Source organism: Carlito syrichta, unplaced genomic scaffold (genome assembly GCF_000164805.1).
Source record: "Carlito syrichta isolate Samal-C Ts95f unplaced genomic scaffold, Tarsius_syrichta-2.0.1 Scaffold87115, whole genome shotgun sequence".
Lineage (NCBI taxonomy): Eukaryota > Metazoa > Chordata > Mammalia > Primates > Tarsiidae > Carlito > Carlito syrichta.
The window spans coordinates 247,369-266,786 of NW_007031211.1; the positions used below are offsets into that span (position 1 = coordinate 247,369).

At 41.9% G+C, this 19,418-nt stretch overlaps 1 protein-coding gene across 1 annotated transcript in view; it reads right to left on the bottom strand.

Annotated features, from left to right (window-relative positions):
- Window positions 1-19,418, bottom strand: part of MED12L (mediator complex subunit 12 like) — a gene marked incomplete at its 3' end in the record, with an annotated part of 335,349 nt that overhangs the window by 246,351 nt on the left and 69,580 nt on the right. The window contains exons 5-10 of the mRNA XM_008057491.2: window positions 11,685-11,854; window positions 9,477-9,587; window positions 8,140-8,409; window positions 5,224-5,373; window positions 4,062-4,161; window positions 3,308-3,444 (exon numbers count right to left, since the gene is read on the bottom strand). Coding sequence (XP_008055682.1) covers window positions 3,308-3,444; window positions 4,062-4,161; window positions 5,224-5,373; window positions 8,140-8,409; window positions 9,477-9,587; window positions 11,685-11,854 — 938 coding nt within the window. The remainder of the gene's footprint in view (window positions 1-3,307; window positions 3,445-4,061; window positions 4,162-5,223; window positions 5,374-8,139; window positions 8,410-9,476; window positions 9,588-11,684; window positions 11,855-19,418) is intronic.

Genomic DNA, 19,418 nt, shown 5'->3' on the forward strand with positions numbered 1-19,418 from the left:
ATACACACACACACACACACACACACACTCATAAACTAGCCAGGCATGATGGCATGCACCAGTTGCCCCAGCTACTCTGGACACTGAGGTGGAAAAATCGTCTGAGCCCAGGAGGTCGAGGCTGCCGTAAGCCATGATCGTCATGACCATGCCACTGTACTCCAGCCCAGGTAACAGAGTGTGATCCCTGATTCAAAAGAACAAAACATAGTGCTGCAGCTCATACATGAGTTCCAGAAACATATAAAGTGACTCGAAAGACAAGAAAACAGTGACCCCTGATAAAGAGTAAATAGAAAACACTTTGTCATTGAATTGCATTGGCTTACATGTCATTGGATTACACACCTTGATACCTACACACACACACACACACACACACACACACACACACACACACACACACAGATACCAAAATCACCCTTTAAAAACTGATTTAATGTTAAATATTACAGAAGGGTCTGACTATTCAGTTATCCTTTCTGCCAGCCTAGAAAAGGTGACCAGTATGAATTATAGGTTTAAAATGTAGTTTTTGCCTTATACATAAAGCAGCATATCAACCGCAAAGCAACCACTCGCTCACATCAAATCTCTCCGAAGTTGACTCAACAATCAAAACAGTTACTGCTAAATGGGTGACACTGACCTTCCTCCCAAGGATGTATTTGCTCCCAGAGTCCTGAGGACCCTCAGCCCTGGACACTTGCTGCCCTCTAGTGGCCTGCGCCTCCCTCATCCCAGGTAGAGAAGCCACTCATGCAGAAGCAGCTAGGAGCAGTGATCTCCACACATTTGCCACATAACTTCTCAGTTCCAAGAGGTTTTTTTGTTTTTTTTTAAACTAAAAACTCCCAATACACACTTAATTATAACTTCAATATCTAGAATACCATAATAATTAAGTTCACCGTAAAACTCAGACAAGGCCAGGCGCGGTGTAATCCCAGCACTTTAGGAGGCCAAGGTGAGGGGGACTGCCGGAACCCATGGGTTCGAGGCCAGCCTGGACAACTCGGCAAGACCTCATCTCCAAAATAAATCAAAAAAAAAAAAAAAATTTGCCAGGTCTGGTGAGAAGTGCCTATAATTCCAGTTACTTGGAAAGCTGAGGCAGAAGGATCTCCTGAGCCCAGCATGTTGATGCTGGGGTGGCCATGAGTGTGCCACTGCACTCCAGCCTGGGCGACCGAGTGAGACTCCAACTCAAAAAAAAAAAAAAAAACAGATAAAAGAAGTTGTCAAAATGTGATCTACACAGAAGTTCTAGTAACTCCTCCTTGGAATTACAACAGCCCCATCTCAAGCCAATACAATGGAGCCACCTGTGCTGTAGAGAGACCCCCCCACAGAGTGATTTTATTCAGAAATACCACAGCATACTTTCTGCCCTTGAGAAAACACTGTTCTTATCCTTTTCCCTTGAGAATGCTGTAACTTGGGTCTTCGTGGGTAAAGGAGGCAATAATCCCAAAGGGAGCCATTTCACTCAATATAAAGCCCTATAGTCAGGCCAGCCACAAAACCAAGTGGTTCTGTGAACTTGTTAACCCCCTCAACTAGGGAACAAGGTAGTTTTCACTCAACACTTAGTGCGGGAAACTTAGCGATCCAAAACACACCTTGAATTTTAGGTAGCCCTACCCATTCCTTTTCAGATAACTCAGCTGTATTAAACTCACTGTGTATTGAAAACCTTAGTACTCTTGTAGCCTTTTTATCTAAAAAAAAAATAATAAAGTCCTTAGTACAAACACATAGACTGTAGTTTCTACCCCAAAAGAGGACAGGAACACTACCCTGCCACAATAAGCAGGTTATAATCAGCACTCTATAGGAAGATTGAGGCATTTCTAATGAAACTCAGAATGAGTTTAAAAATTCACTCCATGGCTGGGCTCAGTGGCTCAGTCTGTAATCCCAGAACTCTGGGAGGCCAAGGTGAGTGGATTGCCTGAGCCCACGGGTTCAAGACCCGCCTGGCAACTTGGCAAGACCTCATTTTTACAATAAATCAAAAATTAGCCGGGCGTGGTAGTGCACGCCTGTAGTTCCAGCTACTTGGAAGGCTGAGGCGGAAGGCTCGCCGGAGCCCAGCAGGTCGAGGTTGCGGTGGCCGGGAGTGGCCACTGCACTCCAGTCTGGGCGACAGAGTGAGACTCCAACTCAAAAAAAATAAAAAATAAAAAATTCACTCCATGTCCCTTGCTCTCAACATTCTGATTCCTAGTTGGCACCATATCTTTGAGAAGCGGGGTGATGACTCACAAATTATCTTAAAAAGAAAAATAATCTGGAATACATCTCAGGCTCACATAAGGTTAAGATAAGAAAGGTTTTTGGCTGTTGTTTCATCTCTTCTTTCCATATGTGCATTCCCATAGGCTAGTGGAAAATCAAAGATACACTTAATCAATGAACTAAGGTACTACAGGTGTCTGAATACGTACCTCGGCATTCCTGGTGCCTAGCACAAGCTAGATACACTATAGCAGTTTTCTGTATGAAAAGAAGACAAGTTTTTTATTTCTCCTCAAAGAAATAAAAATAAAGTTGAGGAAAAAGAATAATTGAATTTCTGGATGTGAATAATTGGATTCCTGGATGTGATTAAGATTTAAATAAGTAGACTTTAAGTAGATTATCCTCCATAACATATGTGTGGGTCAAATCCAGTCAGCTGAAAGTCTTAAAAACTGAGGTCCCCACAGGAAGAAAGAATTCTGTCTCAAAACTGCCTTCAGACTCAGCCTGCCCTGTACATTTCCAATTTGCTAGCCCCATAATCACATGAGCCAATTCCTTAAAATAAATTCCCTTCTCTCTCTTTCCCCCCCCCTCCGAGATAGATATAAATATATATGTACACATACACATACCACACACGTATTGTTCTACTGGTTACTTTGCCCTAAGGATTTTCAAAGACCATGACCACAAGTATTCATGCACTGCCCTCTGCTGTATGAAGTATAAAAATGCATTCCCCATAAATTAATGCCAAACCATAGTATAAAATCCAATTGCTAGATGAGGGATATTTTGCTAAAGTTAAAATTGGAGAGTGATGGTAAAATAACCATGAAAAATCTTTCCAACCAATATACCTAGGTGGACCAGCTCATGGAAACTTCATTTTAATAACAGTGGGTCATCTCAGCCCAATAACAGGATGATTTCAAAGTGAATGTGCCTTAATAAGAGAATACACTGCAAAGAAGAGATTTTGCCAGAGTTACCTGAAAGAGAAAGAAGAAAATATGCTAAGAAAATAGAAGGCAAAAAGAAGAGAAGAAATATTGACTACCTCTTGGTTATCTTTGTTTTGGTTTGCCCAGAAAATCTTATGATAAAGTGTCTCCATTGAATTGCTGGAATCAGTTCGGTCAAAACAGTGACGATCCAAAACTTCCAACGTGTGCAAAACCCGGCTAATAGTCACCCCTGGATGTAGAAAATTAAGCAAGTGGTTAAAGAGGCCAAAAAAGTCACAACAGCATAGTACAAAATCATCACTGTAGCTGAGGCAAAAGGAATGTATCATCTCAGCATGTACTATCAAAGAACTGACAACAAAACCAAACTTGACATTCAAGACAGTCAGAACTTAAACCTTCCGTCTATAAGCTGAAGAATGTCCTCAAAATCCACTGGGTGGCTCTGTCAAAAAGCTCCTGGCTGAGCGTGGTGGCTCACACCTGTAATGCCAGCACTTTGGGAGACCAAGGCAGGAAGATTGCGGGAGCCCAAGAGTTCGAGACCAGCCTGGGTAGCACAGCAAGACCTTATCTCTACAAAAAAAATTTTAAAAACTAGCCAGGCATGGTGGTGTCTACCCATAGTCCCAACTACTCAGGAGGCTGAGGCAAAAGAATCACCTGAGCCCAGGGTGAGGTTGCAGTGAGCTGTGATCATGCCACCGCACTCCAGCTTGGGCAACAGAGTGAGACCCTGACTCCAAAAAAAAGCCTCCTGATTCATATGGAATAGTTTACAAGAATCAAAAACATGACAGAAAGTCCAACATTCGAAAGTACTCATTTGCCTGCTGTGTTTTGTACCTGCTGTTGACTCTTGGCACTTATCAAAAGACCACCGAACTTCCACCGCACGGCCCCTTTGTTTTATCTGTTGTTCTACTTCATAAATCCTTGCCCGAACCTGGAAGATAATGGCAGCTGATTAACTTGTGCTTGAGAAGTCACTGGGGCTGTCTAAATCATGTCGGGTTTTTCTGCATGAGTCGGGTATTATGGTAAACTACAGCCTTGATGGACTTGTAGGAACTGCAGCCTAGTGCCTGAGAAGTACATTTTTAAAACTTACAACTGGTGATTTAATGCCAGTCTTCAAGAAGAAATCCTAATAAAAATAAATGCTTGCAAAAAATGTTGACAAGTGCCATTTTTTAGGATACCAAATGGAAAGGTGAAGTTCTAAAATATTCACTTTCAGCCATTCTTCTATGTGTGAAAGCAACTGGCAATGTTTTATTAATTTAAGAAAACTGCTTGGTAAAAGACAGGGGTCTTATTCTAAATACTAACCACAATTCTATTGTTCAAGTTGCATAAGTCTTTGAAACAAATAGCCCAGCGCTAATAAGAACATATACCTGGCCAGGGGCAGTGACTCACACCTATAATCCCAGCACTTTGGGAGGCCAAGGTGAGAGGATTGCCTGAGCCCACAGGTTTGAGACCAGCCTGGGCAACTTGGCGAGACCTCATCTCCACAATAAATCAAAAAATTAGCTGGGCATGGTGGCATGTGTCTGTGGTTCCAGCTACTTGGAAGGCTGAGACGGAAGGATCACTTGAGCCCAGCAGGTCGAGGCTGCAGTGGCTGTGAGCATGGGCGACAGAGTGAGACTCCAACTCAAAAAAAAAAAAAAAAAAAAAGAACATGTACTCATTACTCAATATCACCAACCACCACAGGAGCCAAGGTCATGTGTTAGAACCACCACCATCATCACTGCCTGAGTGGCAGAACTCTAAACATGAACTGTCCAGAAAGACAGTGAAAAGAAACAAAACTTTTGTGAACGTCTGTGGTTCTGAGCGGTTAAATACCTCTCCAAGGTCACCCAGAGAGTTAGGGGGCAGAGCTGGAAATGGCACCCAAGCATCTGAAATACTAAAACCCAGGGTTTGCTCCCTCTGTCCTGATGCCTCTCAGGAATGAGAACCCCCATCCAGCCGCTGAAAGAGGAGGGCCTACCTGCTGGTTGAAAGCTGTGTTCCCACCAGGCATGGGGAGGCTGGAGGGTGCCACCTGCAGCAGATCCAGGGGTGAGCCCGGGTTCGCACTCTTATTTTCATTTGTGGAATAATTCCACACCAAGGCACTTGGGCAACAGAGAGTGACAGTCTGGAAATAAAACCGGAAAAATAAGTGTAAGGACAGCTAAACTGTAAAAGTGACACCTTGTCACTACTATATTATAGTTTCTTACCAGCAAGTTAAAAATACAAGCATCTTACCTCATTCTCAACTTTTTTTTTTTTGAGTTGGAGTCTCACTCTGCCACCCAGACTGGAGTGCAGTGGCCGCTTCCGGCCACCGCAGCCTCGACCTGCTGGGCTCCGGTGATCCTTCCGCCTCAGCCTTCCAAGTAGCTGGAATTACAGGCATGCGCTACCACGCCCGGCTGATTTTTTGATTTATTGTAGAGATGAGGTCTCGCTGCCCAGGAGGGTATCGAACTCGCAGGCTCAGGCAATCCACTCACCTCAGCCTCCCAAAGGTGCGGGATTACAGGCTGAGCCACTGAGCCCGGCTCGTTCTCAACTTTTCAAATAAGACAGACAAAACTACAGATTGTTAATTTGAAAAGGAGGAAGTATAGCTATTGAGAAATCAAGGAATATTATAATTTATAAGCTAACATTCCAACACAGGAAACCCAGGGAACTTAATAAAAATGCGGTAATCATCACTCAAAAATCATCACTTAAGTCAATTTTCTTCATGCAATTCAAAACATAAGATGATTAGAATATGTAATTTGTAAGCTTATGAAAACTAAAAAAATGATTACTTAAACACACACACATCTCTCAAATAACACCAAAATAGTAGCTTTATAAATGCTATAACCCTGGGCCATAGGTCAGCACACCTTTCCTATAAAAAGCCAAACAGTAAATGTTTTAAGCTGAGCACACCACCAATAGTTTATGTCACATATTTCTTCCTATCTGTTTTGTCTGAAAAACCCAGTACATGTAAAACCTATCCTTAGCTTGGAAGCTGGACTTGGCTCATGGATCGTAGCTTGCCTGCCCTTGACCTAGACCCTTGTTGACAATTTTTTCTCCACCAGAAGTACTTATAGGACCATCTTGCCTATATATCAAAATAACCCCAAGAACTAGGTGGTGTCATTCCCCAATTTCACCAAAGACAAAAATGGGCCACAGAGCAGATTAGTAACCAGGCCAAGTTTAACTCTAGCACACGTGCTCAGACCCCTGTGATATGCTGCTGCTCCTAGATGTACACTAGATATGAGAGCTCATATTTAATTAAGCCCTCACTTGTTCTGCAACCTATCTATGCATTCCTAATGGTAGAGAATAATAATGGCTCTCACCTCACAGGTCAGTGCTGACAACTAAATGATTTAATAACATAGGTTACAACTTAGAACACTACCTAGAACATCATCAATGCTCTTACCATGAAAATCCAACTATGACAGTATTACTGTTAACCTCATCACCCTTGTTTCTAGAACAATACTCTCTCCCTGTTCTCTCTCTGCTCTGGCCAACCTTCCTGGTCTCCTCCACAGGCATCCCCTCTGGACACCTTTTAAGCACTCCTGTTCCTCAGGCTCACTGCAAACTCTTCAGGCAATCTCACCCCCTCTTGGGGCTTTGGTCAACCTAGAGACCTTGAATAATTCAAATCCAAACATCTGGCCAACTGTCTGCCCTAACCATCAGAATCAGATGTGTAACAACCTCTTGAACACATCCATTCAAAGGTCATAAAGGACTAAACAGTCCAAAACCGAACTGACCAAAATGCTTCCATATCGATGTCTTTACCCTGTCTCCTTCGTTCCTTCCTCGCCACTCCCACAACTCTTCCCTTGACTGTGGCCAAAACAACGTAACTAAGCTACAAACTGACCACAATGTACCACTTCCCCAATGAAGCCCTCTGGTGACATCCCAAGCGTAAGGCCTATAGGGGGGTCTTCTACACCCTGGCCCCCAAGAGACCTCATACTTCATGCCCCATTAATACAACCTGCATACAAGAAGACTGAACAGCCCTCTGGATCTTTCCCCATGCTGTTCCCTCTGCCAGGAACACTCTTACCACCTCTTTATATTGTTTTAACAGATATTATAAGGACATAGAAACTTCTGTCATAAAGTCTCCCTGAATTGTAAGTTGGGCTAGAATTTCCCCTTTTCAACTGCTATAGCCCCCTCTCCATTAGACCCTGGAATGAAAACTGCCCATTTGTGACCCTGCCTTCCCAACGAGACAGTCAACTCTGCCGGAGTGCAGACCATGTCTTCAGGGACAGCTCTGTTCCAAAGCCCCTCAGTAAAGAGCAAGACACATTCAGAGCTCAAGAAATGCAAACTGAACACCAAGCTAAGAGCTCCTCTGGAGGCGGCTATCTCATACCTGATATTCCCGATCATATCACCCCAATGACCAGCATATTACTGGATGCTGCAGGGCTGCACAAGCTTAGAGGATGAACAGAGCCTGATGCGTGACTTGGATTTTAAAGAAACACAAAGAGAGGCAAACAACTCAAGACACGAGCTGAGGAAGATAAAGAATGCTGTCTGGAGGAAGCTGTCTTTCCAGAAGAACAATAACACAGCTGACTATTCTGTGGGTTTCCTGAAGGATTTTTAATTGGACTGCTTAATGACTCTAATAAAGGACAATCACAATAACTTTCTTCAACATGGTTGCTACAAATCTTCTCTCAGCTTGATCCAATATAGGGAAATAAAAACGTGAAATTTCACTCAATAACTTACTTGGGGAGGAAACCACGAGAGTGGCGAGATTTCAACCTGGGAGTTGAAAATGCCATTCCCAACCCGACTCTTTCCCACACTGAATTTTAACATAAGATAACAAGGACCAAGGACTTACCTGCAACATGCAACTAAGTCCATAAACCAGGGGACCGTGCTGTGCGCAGGAGAGAAAATCTGAGAAGGCCAGCTGCACAGGGCTCATGCCAGGGCCGGGGGGGCCAGGGCTGGGGGCCCCGATCCCCGAATTGTTTGGTCCTATCATCATGTGGGGCGAGTGGGCAGCAAGGAGGTTGGGGCTATCGCTCAGCAGCAAGGAAAGACGCCGGGCACAAAAGTAGGCAAGACGACGAGACAGGTAGGCTGACTGAACAAACTCATCTGAATACTGGAAGCAGAAGGAAACCAGGTTTCAGTCACATCTTATGCGTCTTGGCAAAACCACTATTTTAACTGACTTCTTTCATTAAAAAAGGGCGGGGGGGAAACCACCTTCAAAGGTATAAACCAAGTGCTGTCCAACAGAAATAGAATGAGCCACATGTACAATTTTAAAGTTTCTGGTCGTCATTTAAAAAAACAAGAAACAGGCCAATATGGGAAGAATTGTGTATTTTATGTAGCCCGATACATCCAAAATGTCATCATCTCAACACATCATCAACACAAAAAGTACTAATATGATACACTCTTTTTTTCATAGTAAAGCTGAAATCTGGCGTGCACGTTATACTTAGGGTAGTACACATCAACTGGTACCAGCCACAGTTCAAGAGCTCAGCAGCCACACCCGGCTGGTGGCTATTGTAATGGACAGTGCAAGTCCTATGTATCCTATCTCAGGAAAGATTCACGGGACCTGTAAAGTGGGGTCTCTGGGGAGTGTCTCAGAGTGAGAGGGAGAATTGCGGCCCCCTGGGCACTCTCAAATTGCTTCATTTATCAAATGCATGTACTATCCGAGACATTCTTTTTAAAAATAAATCTCATCCAGATAGCCTAAGTTCAAGCAGATCTCCAACCAGTCATCAAAATAAAAAGTTTCCTACACCTGGGAGCTCAAAGAATTACCACAAGAATGTAGAAGATCCTCTACACATCCTTCAAAAGACATGATTTATTTTGTCTTCACAGAAATCTGTGTTATTATAAAGAGACAGTATTTTAAAAGCTGGTTGCTTAGCTCAGTGATGGGGGAAATCAATGTAGGTGAAATTACTTAAAAAGCACACATGGATAAAACTGTGAACAGGGCTGATACAAATGATTGCTAAAACTTATTAAAAGGCTCTTATCACTTCATGTGTCGTGGCATCAAAGACATCTTTTCCTTCCATTTCAACAGGATTTTTTTTTTTTTTTTTTTTGCCTTTTTCACCTCTACTTACCTAATCACCCTTATCAGACTAATTTTTCCCTATAAAATCAACTGGTTCAAGGTGCCATGTACTATACCTGCAGCATCAGTGGTAACAAGAGTTTAAGAAGATCATCATCCATGGGTCTGATCTTTTCTAAAACATCCAGGATCCAAGTCAAATATTCATGTTTTTCTAGCATTCCTTCCTTAAATGAACAAAGAAAAATCACACACTCATAATGTTACCAAAAAAAACAAAAAGGGCACTGTCATTCTTCTGCTCAAGTGGAATTTTACTATTACAGTTTTTGTTGTTAAACACAGTCTCATTAATCATAATCTAAATTCTGAACAAAACGAAGACTAGGTTTTTCTTGGTATGTTTTGGGGGTTTTTTGTTGTTATTTTTGTCTTTTTGGTAATCCACTCCAAATTGAAAAAAATTAATTCCAACAAGAAAGGAAATTTTCTGAAGCTTTCACAGCCCCAGGGCCTGCCAAGCCCCTGGCTAGATTTCAGGGAAGTATAAACTCACGCTCACAGAAGGAAACATAGTTAATGGCAATCAGTACAAAGAAAAGTATTGCGCACCCTATTATCTCAGCAAAAGTTTGAAAATCCCATCAGACCAGATGCCCCCCCTTAATAGCATCTTTAACTCCACTAAAGTGAGCTTCAGATGAAATATAACCTTAAAAATCAATATAGTTACCTAACTAATATAAAGAAATGAAAGTAATTTATGATAAAACAATGTACAAACACACCAACACAATAATACTCAGTAAGACCCCCTTTGCAAATTTCCAGAATGCCCCACAGGATGGCATAGCCCCTACTCAGACCACTAATGTTGATAGGCTTCTAAACATCGTGTGTCTGTTGCCTTCACAGACATGCACATGCTTATGAATAAACACATTCCTTTATGACACTATGCATATATAGATTTGATGTCATATTACAGTTTTGTACGATGAGTCACAGAATAAAAGAATCTTCAAGATAGAAACAAAAAGCTATATTTTCTGAAAAAGATACCTATACTTTTATGCTCATTCTGGTAACAAGCTTGGTGATATGAAAGTGATCTTACTTTGTTCCTAAGAAACTCCTACGTATCACCCGTGGCCCACTACAATGGTTATAAAAGATTAATGTAAAGATATTATTCTGATAAATTATTGTTGTCGTACTTCAAAGATTACAGTGAAACCACACTGACATGGCAGGATATCAAAGTATTTACATGTTGCTAAGTTGTAGTTTTAAAAATGTTTAGCATTAAAAAGCAGAAAGTTAGACACCGAAAAAGTGCAATTTAAAATGTTAAGGCCAGTAAAGTGAACTTTAAACTAATAAAGAAATATAATGCAATTTTTATTTGCCAATTAAAAAATTGATTAACTACAATGTTTTTTACAAAGAGATAAAACTGAATTTTCCATTAAGGTATAAGAGATGGTAAATGCATGTTTCAAAAAAAGTCTTTATCCACATGACAGTCTATCTTTCAGATGCTTTCATTTATATATATTCATGGCTTATTTCTGCACATGTATGTTACTTCCTAAACGGACCAAGCTTTTTCCTACTTTTGAGCACTTGAAAAAAGTCACTCACCACCTGAGAATTGTAATTAAGGCTCAAAGGGGGAAATTTAGAAACCACATATGCCCTTCCTCCTTGACCAAGAGAGCAAGTACTTAGTCTGTGCTAGTAATAAGACCAGCTAAAGACACCTTTTCTCCAATATGGCCAGGAAAAAAAGACTAATTGCCCTCTTCTGGTCGATATTATTTATACCAGCTTGTCTGGGTGAGAGAGTTCAGTCACTCCTCAATGCCCTTACCCCTTACCTCTTCCACCCCACCCCACCCCCACTCCCGCCTCAATTCTGTTTGCATTTTAAACTGCAGCTGAACCAAACTAGATGACCTTTCTCCGGAACAACTCAGCTCTAAAGGAGATCAGTTATGAGATAGGAGGCATCAGCACAAAGGTGTTTTTGAATAAATACATCCAATTTTGCAAAATAAAAGGTTTAGTAGAAGGGTTATATTTAATAGCACAATTACAAAGTAATTAATGGCACTAAGAGAGCTAACATGATTGACAGTTGGAAATCAATATGTATAATAAGTTGTCATCCCAAGGCGGATGTGTTACCTTGAACACAACTCAATGTGAGAAATGTCAGATTGCTTTCTTTGAATGCACTGGTTGAAATAAAGATACAATTTAACCACCAGAACACAGAACTAGAGCACACCACATGGCCTTGCCTGTCATGGAAAGGTTACCTGGAACATATGAAATGCCAGCTTTTCATTGTATTCCCACTGCCTCATGGCTTGCTCCACCTCTGGTGGCACAGGGACAGGGCCATCGCCCGTGCTGGAGGTCATGTGGTAAAACTCAGAAATCTTGGCTAGTTGCTCCCGAAGATATCTGGTAGATATTTGTGTCCACTCTGCACATTAAAAAAAAAAAAAAGTCTGAACTTCTAGACACAATGAGTTTAAGAATTACACTTTTTTCTCCCCCATCCTGAGTATCTCAAGGGTGTACTTATAAAATAAACATCTATTCCATAAAAATGATGTCTGCATGTGCAAAGCACTGCTTAGAAAAGCATGCCATTTTAAAGTCCTTATGTAATACAAAGAGGGGGCCTGGCCTACAGCAGCGGGGAGGGAACACTGGCCAGCTCTTGAAGGAGCAGGCAGCTCTATCCTAGTGCTTCTGAGACCCTTAAGCCAGGCGAAGAGATGTTCACACTCGAATGATGTCCACCTGGTGATGTTCCATGTTAAACAGTCAGTATACCCAAATAAATATCAGAGGTAAAACAGGAAATAGAAAGCGGAGGAGAGATTTCGAGAAATCTCAATTTTACACCAAAAGAATTCAAAATCCCCCAAATGCTGCTCTCCTAGGGTCCTCTTTCTCAGGCTTCATGCTGGGTTTCAAATATGTCCAAATTGTTCTGGGACAGGCCCAAAGGCTCATGCCTATAATCCCAGCACTCTGGGAGGCCCAGGTGGGGGATCACTTGAGACCAGGAGCTTGAGACTGGACTGGCAACACAGTGAGACACTGACTCTAGAAAATAGTTTAAAAAATTAGCTGGCCACCGTGGTGCATGCCTGTAGTCCCAGCTACATGGGAGGCTGAGGCAGGAGGATCACTTGAGCCCAGGATTTCGAAGCTACAGTGAGCTGTGACCAGGCCACTGCATTCCATTCTCAGTAACAAAGCGAGATTCTCTTAAAAAAAAAAAAGATTTGTTCTGTTTTTGACCATCTTTAAGAAGATGCACCATGAAAGCATTCCGCCCACATTGCCTGAATGTGCCAGGGACACCAGTGTGGCTTCCTTCCCGGACAACTGTCTGGGCCCTCCCTTATTCGACTCTCTCAACCAACAGTAGATGCTTCAAAACTCAGGAGGGATGAAATCAGAGAGGATGGGGAGGAACTAAAAGTAGGAGATTAGAAAGGAAACCCAAAAAAGTAGCATCAGGAAAAAAAAAATCACTAAAATTATTTAAAAATGTCTGCCATGGGGGCACAAATTAAATCAGTGTGTTGCCTCTGGCAACCATGAGGATATGATGCCAACTTTAGACCATTCTGTGGATAAAAATGTAATAATTGCATGCTCCCAGCCAAATCTCCCCAAGGATTAGCAAAGCAGCATTTCAGAAGAAACCACCCTCCTGAAACATGACCACACGATGCTGCCTTTCCACGATGACAGTATGTTCTCCCACCTTTTATTTTGACACAGCTAAGAGCAGAAACTAAACATCTATGAGTGCTTTGTTTTTATTTTGTAAGTACTCTTAAAATTACTTGATGACAGAACCCAGAGATAACTACTGTTAAGTTTTGATCTAAACTGCTTACTTTAATTGTGTCTTATTTAAAATTCAAATCCAAAGCACAATGAAGTTGTTAAACTCCAATAATAAGCCAATGCAAAAAGATGGACAGATTAGTAGGTCGACAGTATCTTCCTGGTTTAATAGTTTTTCAGAAAGCACCGACAACAGATATCATTAAAGTGAATTCACTGGCATTAAACAGCAAATTCAAAAGTCATCACCTTCTCATGCCCTGTTATGGACTAACAGGCTGATGATACTACTTTGTTCAACAAAATAAAATACCATCAGATGAGATAAGATACTTTGTTCAACAAAATAAAATACCAACCATCAGATGAGACAAGATTAGCTTAGCTATAATAAGCAAAAACAAAAATAACAAGGACCCCAATCCGAGCTTTTGTGTGCCAAGCCTTGGTATTCACTCGCTCTCAGTATGGTACTATTCCCAATATCACCACTGAATATTTTAGCCTCGAGAGCTAAAAATAACACACATATTCATACACTCCTGCTTTGTCTAGGCTATGGATTCAAGATTGTTTTTAAAATATATGAGAAATACATGCTCATTATAGAAAACATATTGTAGATGTGAAAACAAAAGAAAACTATTATCTCTTTGACCTATAATCATTAAACATTTTAACAGAGAGCTTGCCACTTTTTCCTCTAAGTGTAAATGCACGTTCTTATAACCATACGCATATCTTTTCTTGTAATTTGTCGAATTTATGATTCCACAATCTGAACTCCTTTTGGGAATCCATAAATGAAGCCCCCTCAACACCATGCTTTAACTCTATTTAACTGGCTTTAAGTAGTCACATCAATCAGACAAATTTAGAGGTTTGAGACATAAGACAGTTTAGAGTGGATTACAATAAAAAAGGAGGGGGGTGCATGTAAAACTGCACTTAAAAACTGAAAACAAGCAGGACTCGGTGGCTCAGCCTATAATCCCGCGCCTTTGGGAGGCTGAGGTGAGTGGATTGCCTGAGCCCGCGGGTTCGAGACCCGCCTGGGCAGTGAGACCTCATCTCTACAATAAATCAAAAAAAAATCAGCCGGGCGTGGTAGCGCGTGCCTGTAATTCCAGCTACTCGGAAGGCTGAGGCAGAAGGATCGCCGGAACCCAGCAGGTCGAGGCTGCGGTGGCCGGGAGCGGCCACTGCACTCCGGTCTGGGCAACAGAGTGAAACTCCAACTCAAAAAAAACAAAAAAAATGAAAACAGAGAATAACACAGATACTAGTACTGTGCTTCTTAACAATTATTAATAATTTTTATAATTTATTAGTTGTAGCAGTTCTAAACTCAAGTAACTCAGGGGATATTGGCACGTGTGTAGTTCCTTGACGGCGAATAGAGCTTAAGGTCTATGAAGTCAGATTACTAAAAAGTTTATCAATATGAATGTAGCTGAGAGTGGTGTCAGAGGTCAGGATTGAAAAAAAATGACAGCTTTGTTTGACCATGCTCTCCTGGCATCCAAGAATCCCAGAGCTATTATTTCTTCCTTAACACCTAACCCTAGGAAGACAACGCTGGCCTGGAAGGGGTTTGAGTGTCATGCAGCCCACCTACCATTTCAGAGTTACTGGCACTGTGATCTTGGTCACGGATGCATAGCTAAACCAGCAGTACAAAAACTGCCCCATTCTAGTACATGAAAACACATACATTACAAATGCAAGAGAGGTATCCAACCTAACATAAAAAAGATTCTCCCAGGCCTGGGATACCAGCAGTATTAACAAGATAATTGGGCCAAGCGTGGTGGTTTATGCCTGTAATCCTAGCATGTTGGGAGGCTGAGGGAGGAGTACTTCTTCAGCCTAGGAGTTTGAGACCAGCCCAAGTAACTTAGTGAGACCTCATCGCTTTAAAAAAAAAAAAAAATCAAGAAATTAGCCAGGCGTAGTGGCACATGCCTACAGTACCAGCTACTTGGGAGGCTGAGACGGAAGGATCGCTTAAACCCAGGAACTCAAGGCTGTGATGAGCTGTGATGGTGCCACTGTACTCCATGCTGGGTGACAGAGTAAGCCTCAACTCGAAATTTTAAACTTTAAAAAAAACAGAGCTCAGCGGAGGAGGAACATCCACCCAAACACAGAACACACCACAGTAAGGCGCACAAATGTCTTCCACAGAGTCCCATCATCACAAAGGTACCACAGGGCAGCATTTAGTGACACTAGGAGAACGGACTTTGGAATAGGATGGCCCTGGGGTCCAAATCTCAGGTTTGCCACACATTAGTCATACGACCTACAGTGAAGTATTTAACCTCTGCTAAATCTCAATTTCTTCATCTGTAAAACAGGAATCAATAATATATATTTACCTCAGAATAAGTCACTTAGCACAGTGCATGCAACATAGAAATCAACCAATAAGTGGTCGGTATTATCATCATCAGAACAAAAAGTTTCCAGAAAGGAAACTAAGTTAGACCTTGACTGTCAACGGACAGCACCTGCTGCCACTGATGTTGAACCCTGCCTTGCCTGACCCAACACCTGATGGCTAATATGATGCCTGGAAATGCTCTGGATGAGTATTTATGATACTGACCAACATCAGTTTCATTGTTCAAAACCTTCATTGGATCCACAATACTTAATGGATTTAAGCTAAAGTCTTTAGCTAGGAATTAAAATCATTTCAAACACTACCATCTCTCTCTCTCTCTCTCATGTTTATGGTGTTATCGCCATCTAAAATACAGGCATACTTCATTTCATTGCACTTTTTGCTTTATTGTGCTTTGTGGAGACTGCAATTTTTACAAGTTGAAGTTTTGTCCCCCATTTTTTCAACAGCATGTGTTTGCTCCATGTCTCTGTTTTATTTTGGCAACTCCTGCAATATTTCCAACTTTTCCACTGTAATCTAGAAATCTGTGATCAGTGATCTTTGATATTACTATTGGGAATGTCTTGGAGCACCATGAACCATCCCTGCACAAGATGACAAACTCAATGGATGAATGTTGTGTGTGTTCCAACTGCTCCCCTGATCTGTCTCTATCCCATCTCTGGCCTTCTCTCCTCGGGCCTCCCTATGCTGTGTCTTCCCTGAGACTCAACAATGTTGAAATGAGGGCAATTAATAAACCAGCAATGGCCTCTAAGTATTCAAGTGAAAAAAGGAGTCGCACGTCTCAATTTAAAACAAAAGCTAGACATGATTCAGCTTGCTGTGAGAGACATGTCAGAAACTGACACAGGACAAAAGCTAGGCCTCTTGAGCCAAACAGTTAGCCAAGTTGTAAACACAGAGGGAAAGTTCCAGACGGAAATTAAAAGTGCGACCTCAGTGGACACACAAATGGCAAGAAAGCACAACAGCCTTATTGCTGATAAAGTTTGAGTGATCAGGATACAAAAATCGCAATAGGCACAATATTCCCTCAAGCCAAAGCCTAATCCAAAGCAAAGCCCTAAGTCTCTTCAAACCTGTGAAGGCTGAGAGAGGTGAGGAGATGGCAGAAGCTGGCTCATGAGGTTTAAGAAAAGAAGCCATCTCCATAATAAAAGTTCAAGGTGAAGCAGCAAGTGCTGATGGAGAAGCTGTAGCAAGTTCACCGATGAAGGTGGCTACACTACACAACAGATTTTCAATGTAGACAAAACAATGTTGGCAATGCAGCAAGATGCCAGCTAGGACCGTCACAGCTAGAGAGAAGTCAATGTCTGGCTTCAAAGGACAGGGTAGCTCTCTTCTTAGGGGTTAATGCAGATGGTGACTGCGTTCAAAAGCCAATGCTCATTTACCATTCTGAAAATCCTAGGGCCCTTAAGAATAATGCTAAATCTACTCCAACTGTGCTCTGTAAATGAAATAACAAAACCTGGGTGATAGCACAACTGTTTATAGCATAGTTTATGGAATATTTTAAGCCCACTGTTGGGACCTATTGTTCAGAAAGCAAGGTTCCTTTTAAAATATCACTGCAGCCAGGCGCAGTGGTTCACACCTATAATCCCAGTACTTTGGGAGGCAGAGGCAAGAGAAGTGCCTGAGCCCAAGGGTTCAAGACCAGCCTGAGCAACTTGACGAGACCTCTTCTCTACAATAAATCAAAAAATTAGCTGGGCATGGTGGCATGCACCTGTAGTTTCAGCTACTTGGAAGGCTGAGGCGGAAGGATCGCCTGAGCCCAGCAGGTCGAGGCTATGGTGGCTCTGAGCATGCCACAATACCCCAGCTGGGTGACAGAGACTTCTACTCAAAAAGAAATCACTGCCCGTTAACAATACACCTGGTCACCCAAGAGCCCTGATGAAGATGCACAAGGAGATTAATGCTGTTTTGTGTCTGCTAACACAACACCCATTCTGCAGCCCACTGATCAAGGAGTAAGCCTGACTTCCAAGTCTTATTATTTAAGAAACATATTTCATAAGGTTATAGCTGACATTTCGTTAAGGTTGTAGCTGCCACCAACGGCGGTGGGCAAAGCAGACTGAAAACTTCCTGGAAAGGATTTGCCATCCTACATGCCATTAAGACTTGTAGTTCATGGAAGGTCAAAATGCCCACATGAACAGGAGTTGGGATAGAAGCTGATTCCAAGGCTCAAGGAGGACTTTGATGGGTTGAAGACCTCAGAGAAGGAAGTAATTGCGGTGGAAACAACAGAACTAGAAGTGTAGCCTGAAGATGTTACTGAATTGCTGTTGTCTCATGATCAAACGTTAAGGATAAGGAGTTTCTTCTTATGTAAAAGAAAAGTGGTTTCTTGAGATGGAATCTACTCCTGGTGAAGATGCTGTGAACACTGTTGAAATGACAAAGGATTTAGAATATTCTATAAACTTAGTTGATAAACAAGGTTTGAGAGGCTTTACTCCAATTCTGAAAAATGTTACCAAACAGCATCTCGGGTTACAGAGACGGCTTTCATGAAAGGAAGAAGCAATCGACACAGCAAACTTCATTGTTATCTTATTTTTAGAAGCTGCCACAGCCACCCCAGCTTTTAGCAAGCAACATCTCAATCAGTCATCAGCCATCAACATAGAGACAAGACCTTTCGCCAGCCAAAAGATTACAGTTCACTGAAGCCTCAGATGATCATCAGCATTTTTTAGGGAATAAGTCTTTTTGTAATTAAGATGTTACTTTTTTGGACATATGCTACTACACATTCAATAGACTACAGTACAGTGTAAGCATCACATATATAGGCACCGGGAAACAGAAATGACTCGCATTACTGCAATATTCGCTTCATTGTGGCAGTCTGGAATGAACCCACAATATCTCTGAGGCATATCTGTACTTTCTCTACTTACCTGTATTTTTTTTTTTTTTTTTTGAGTCGGAGTCTCACTCTGTTGCCCAGGCTGGAGTGCAGTAGCACGCTCCGGCCACCGCAGCCCTGACCTGCTGGGTTTAGGCGATCCTTCCGCTTCAGCCTTCCAAGTAGGTCCACTACAGGCGTGCACCACCATGTTCAGCTAATTTTTTGATTTATGTAGAGACGAAGTCTCGCCATGTTGCCCAGGCTGGTCCTGAACCCCCAGGCTCAGGCAATCCTCTTGCCTCAGTCTCCCAAAGTGCTGGGATGAAAGGCGTGAGCCACTACACCCGGCTTACCTGTATTCTTATGTGGAAATTTTTCTGGGCCCGACACCAACGCCACATCTGACACTTGACCTGCTCTAGTCTCTGAATGCTATTCCACCATCCAGCCAGAATCTGCCCCCATTATCTGACACATAAAGTTTTCCTCCATCGCATTCATCACCATAACACTACACCTTCCACAGAGACAGCACCCAAGTACTGACTTCAATCAACACATCATAGGATCTCCCAAGTTAGCTACCAAATCGGGACCCTTTCCAATTACTCTGGCTCTCAACTCTGGACACAAACTTCTTTCATTTATCGATTCAGCACTGCATAACTAAAAGGCTTCAAGCATCTCAATAGGGAAAACACCAAATTCCCTGTCTGATGCACTGTCTTTATTATTACTAATTAGAAGCACCTGCAAATCAATGGGTTATAAATAGCGAACTTTCTACCATTCTTTTTAAATAAATTTCCTCGTAAATGCATATATATGTGTGTGTGTATATATATATATATATATATATATATATATATATATATATATATAGTTATT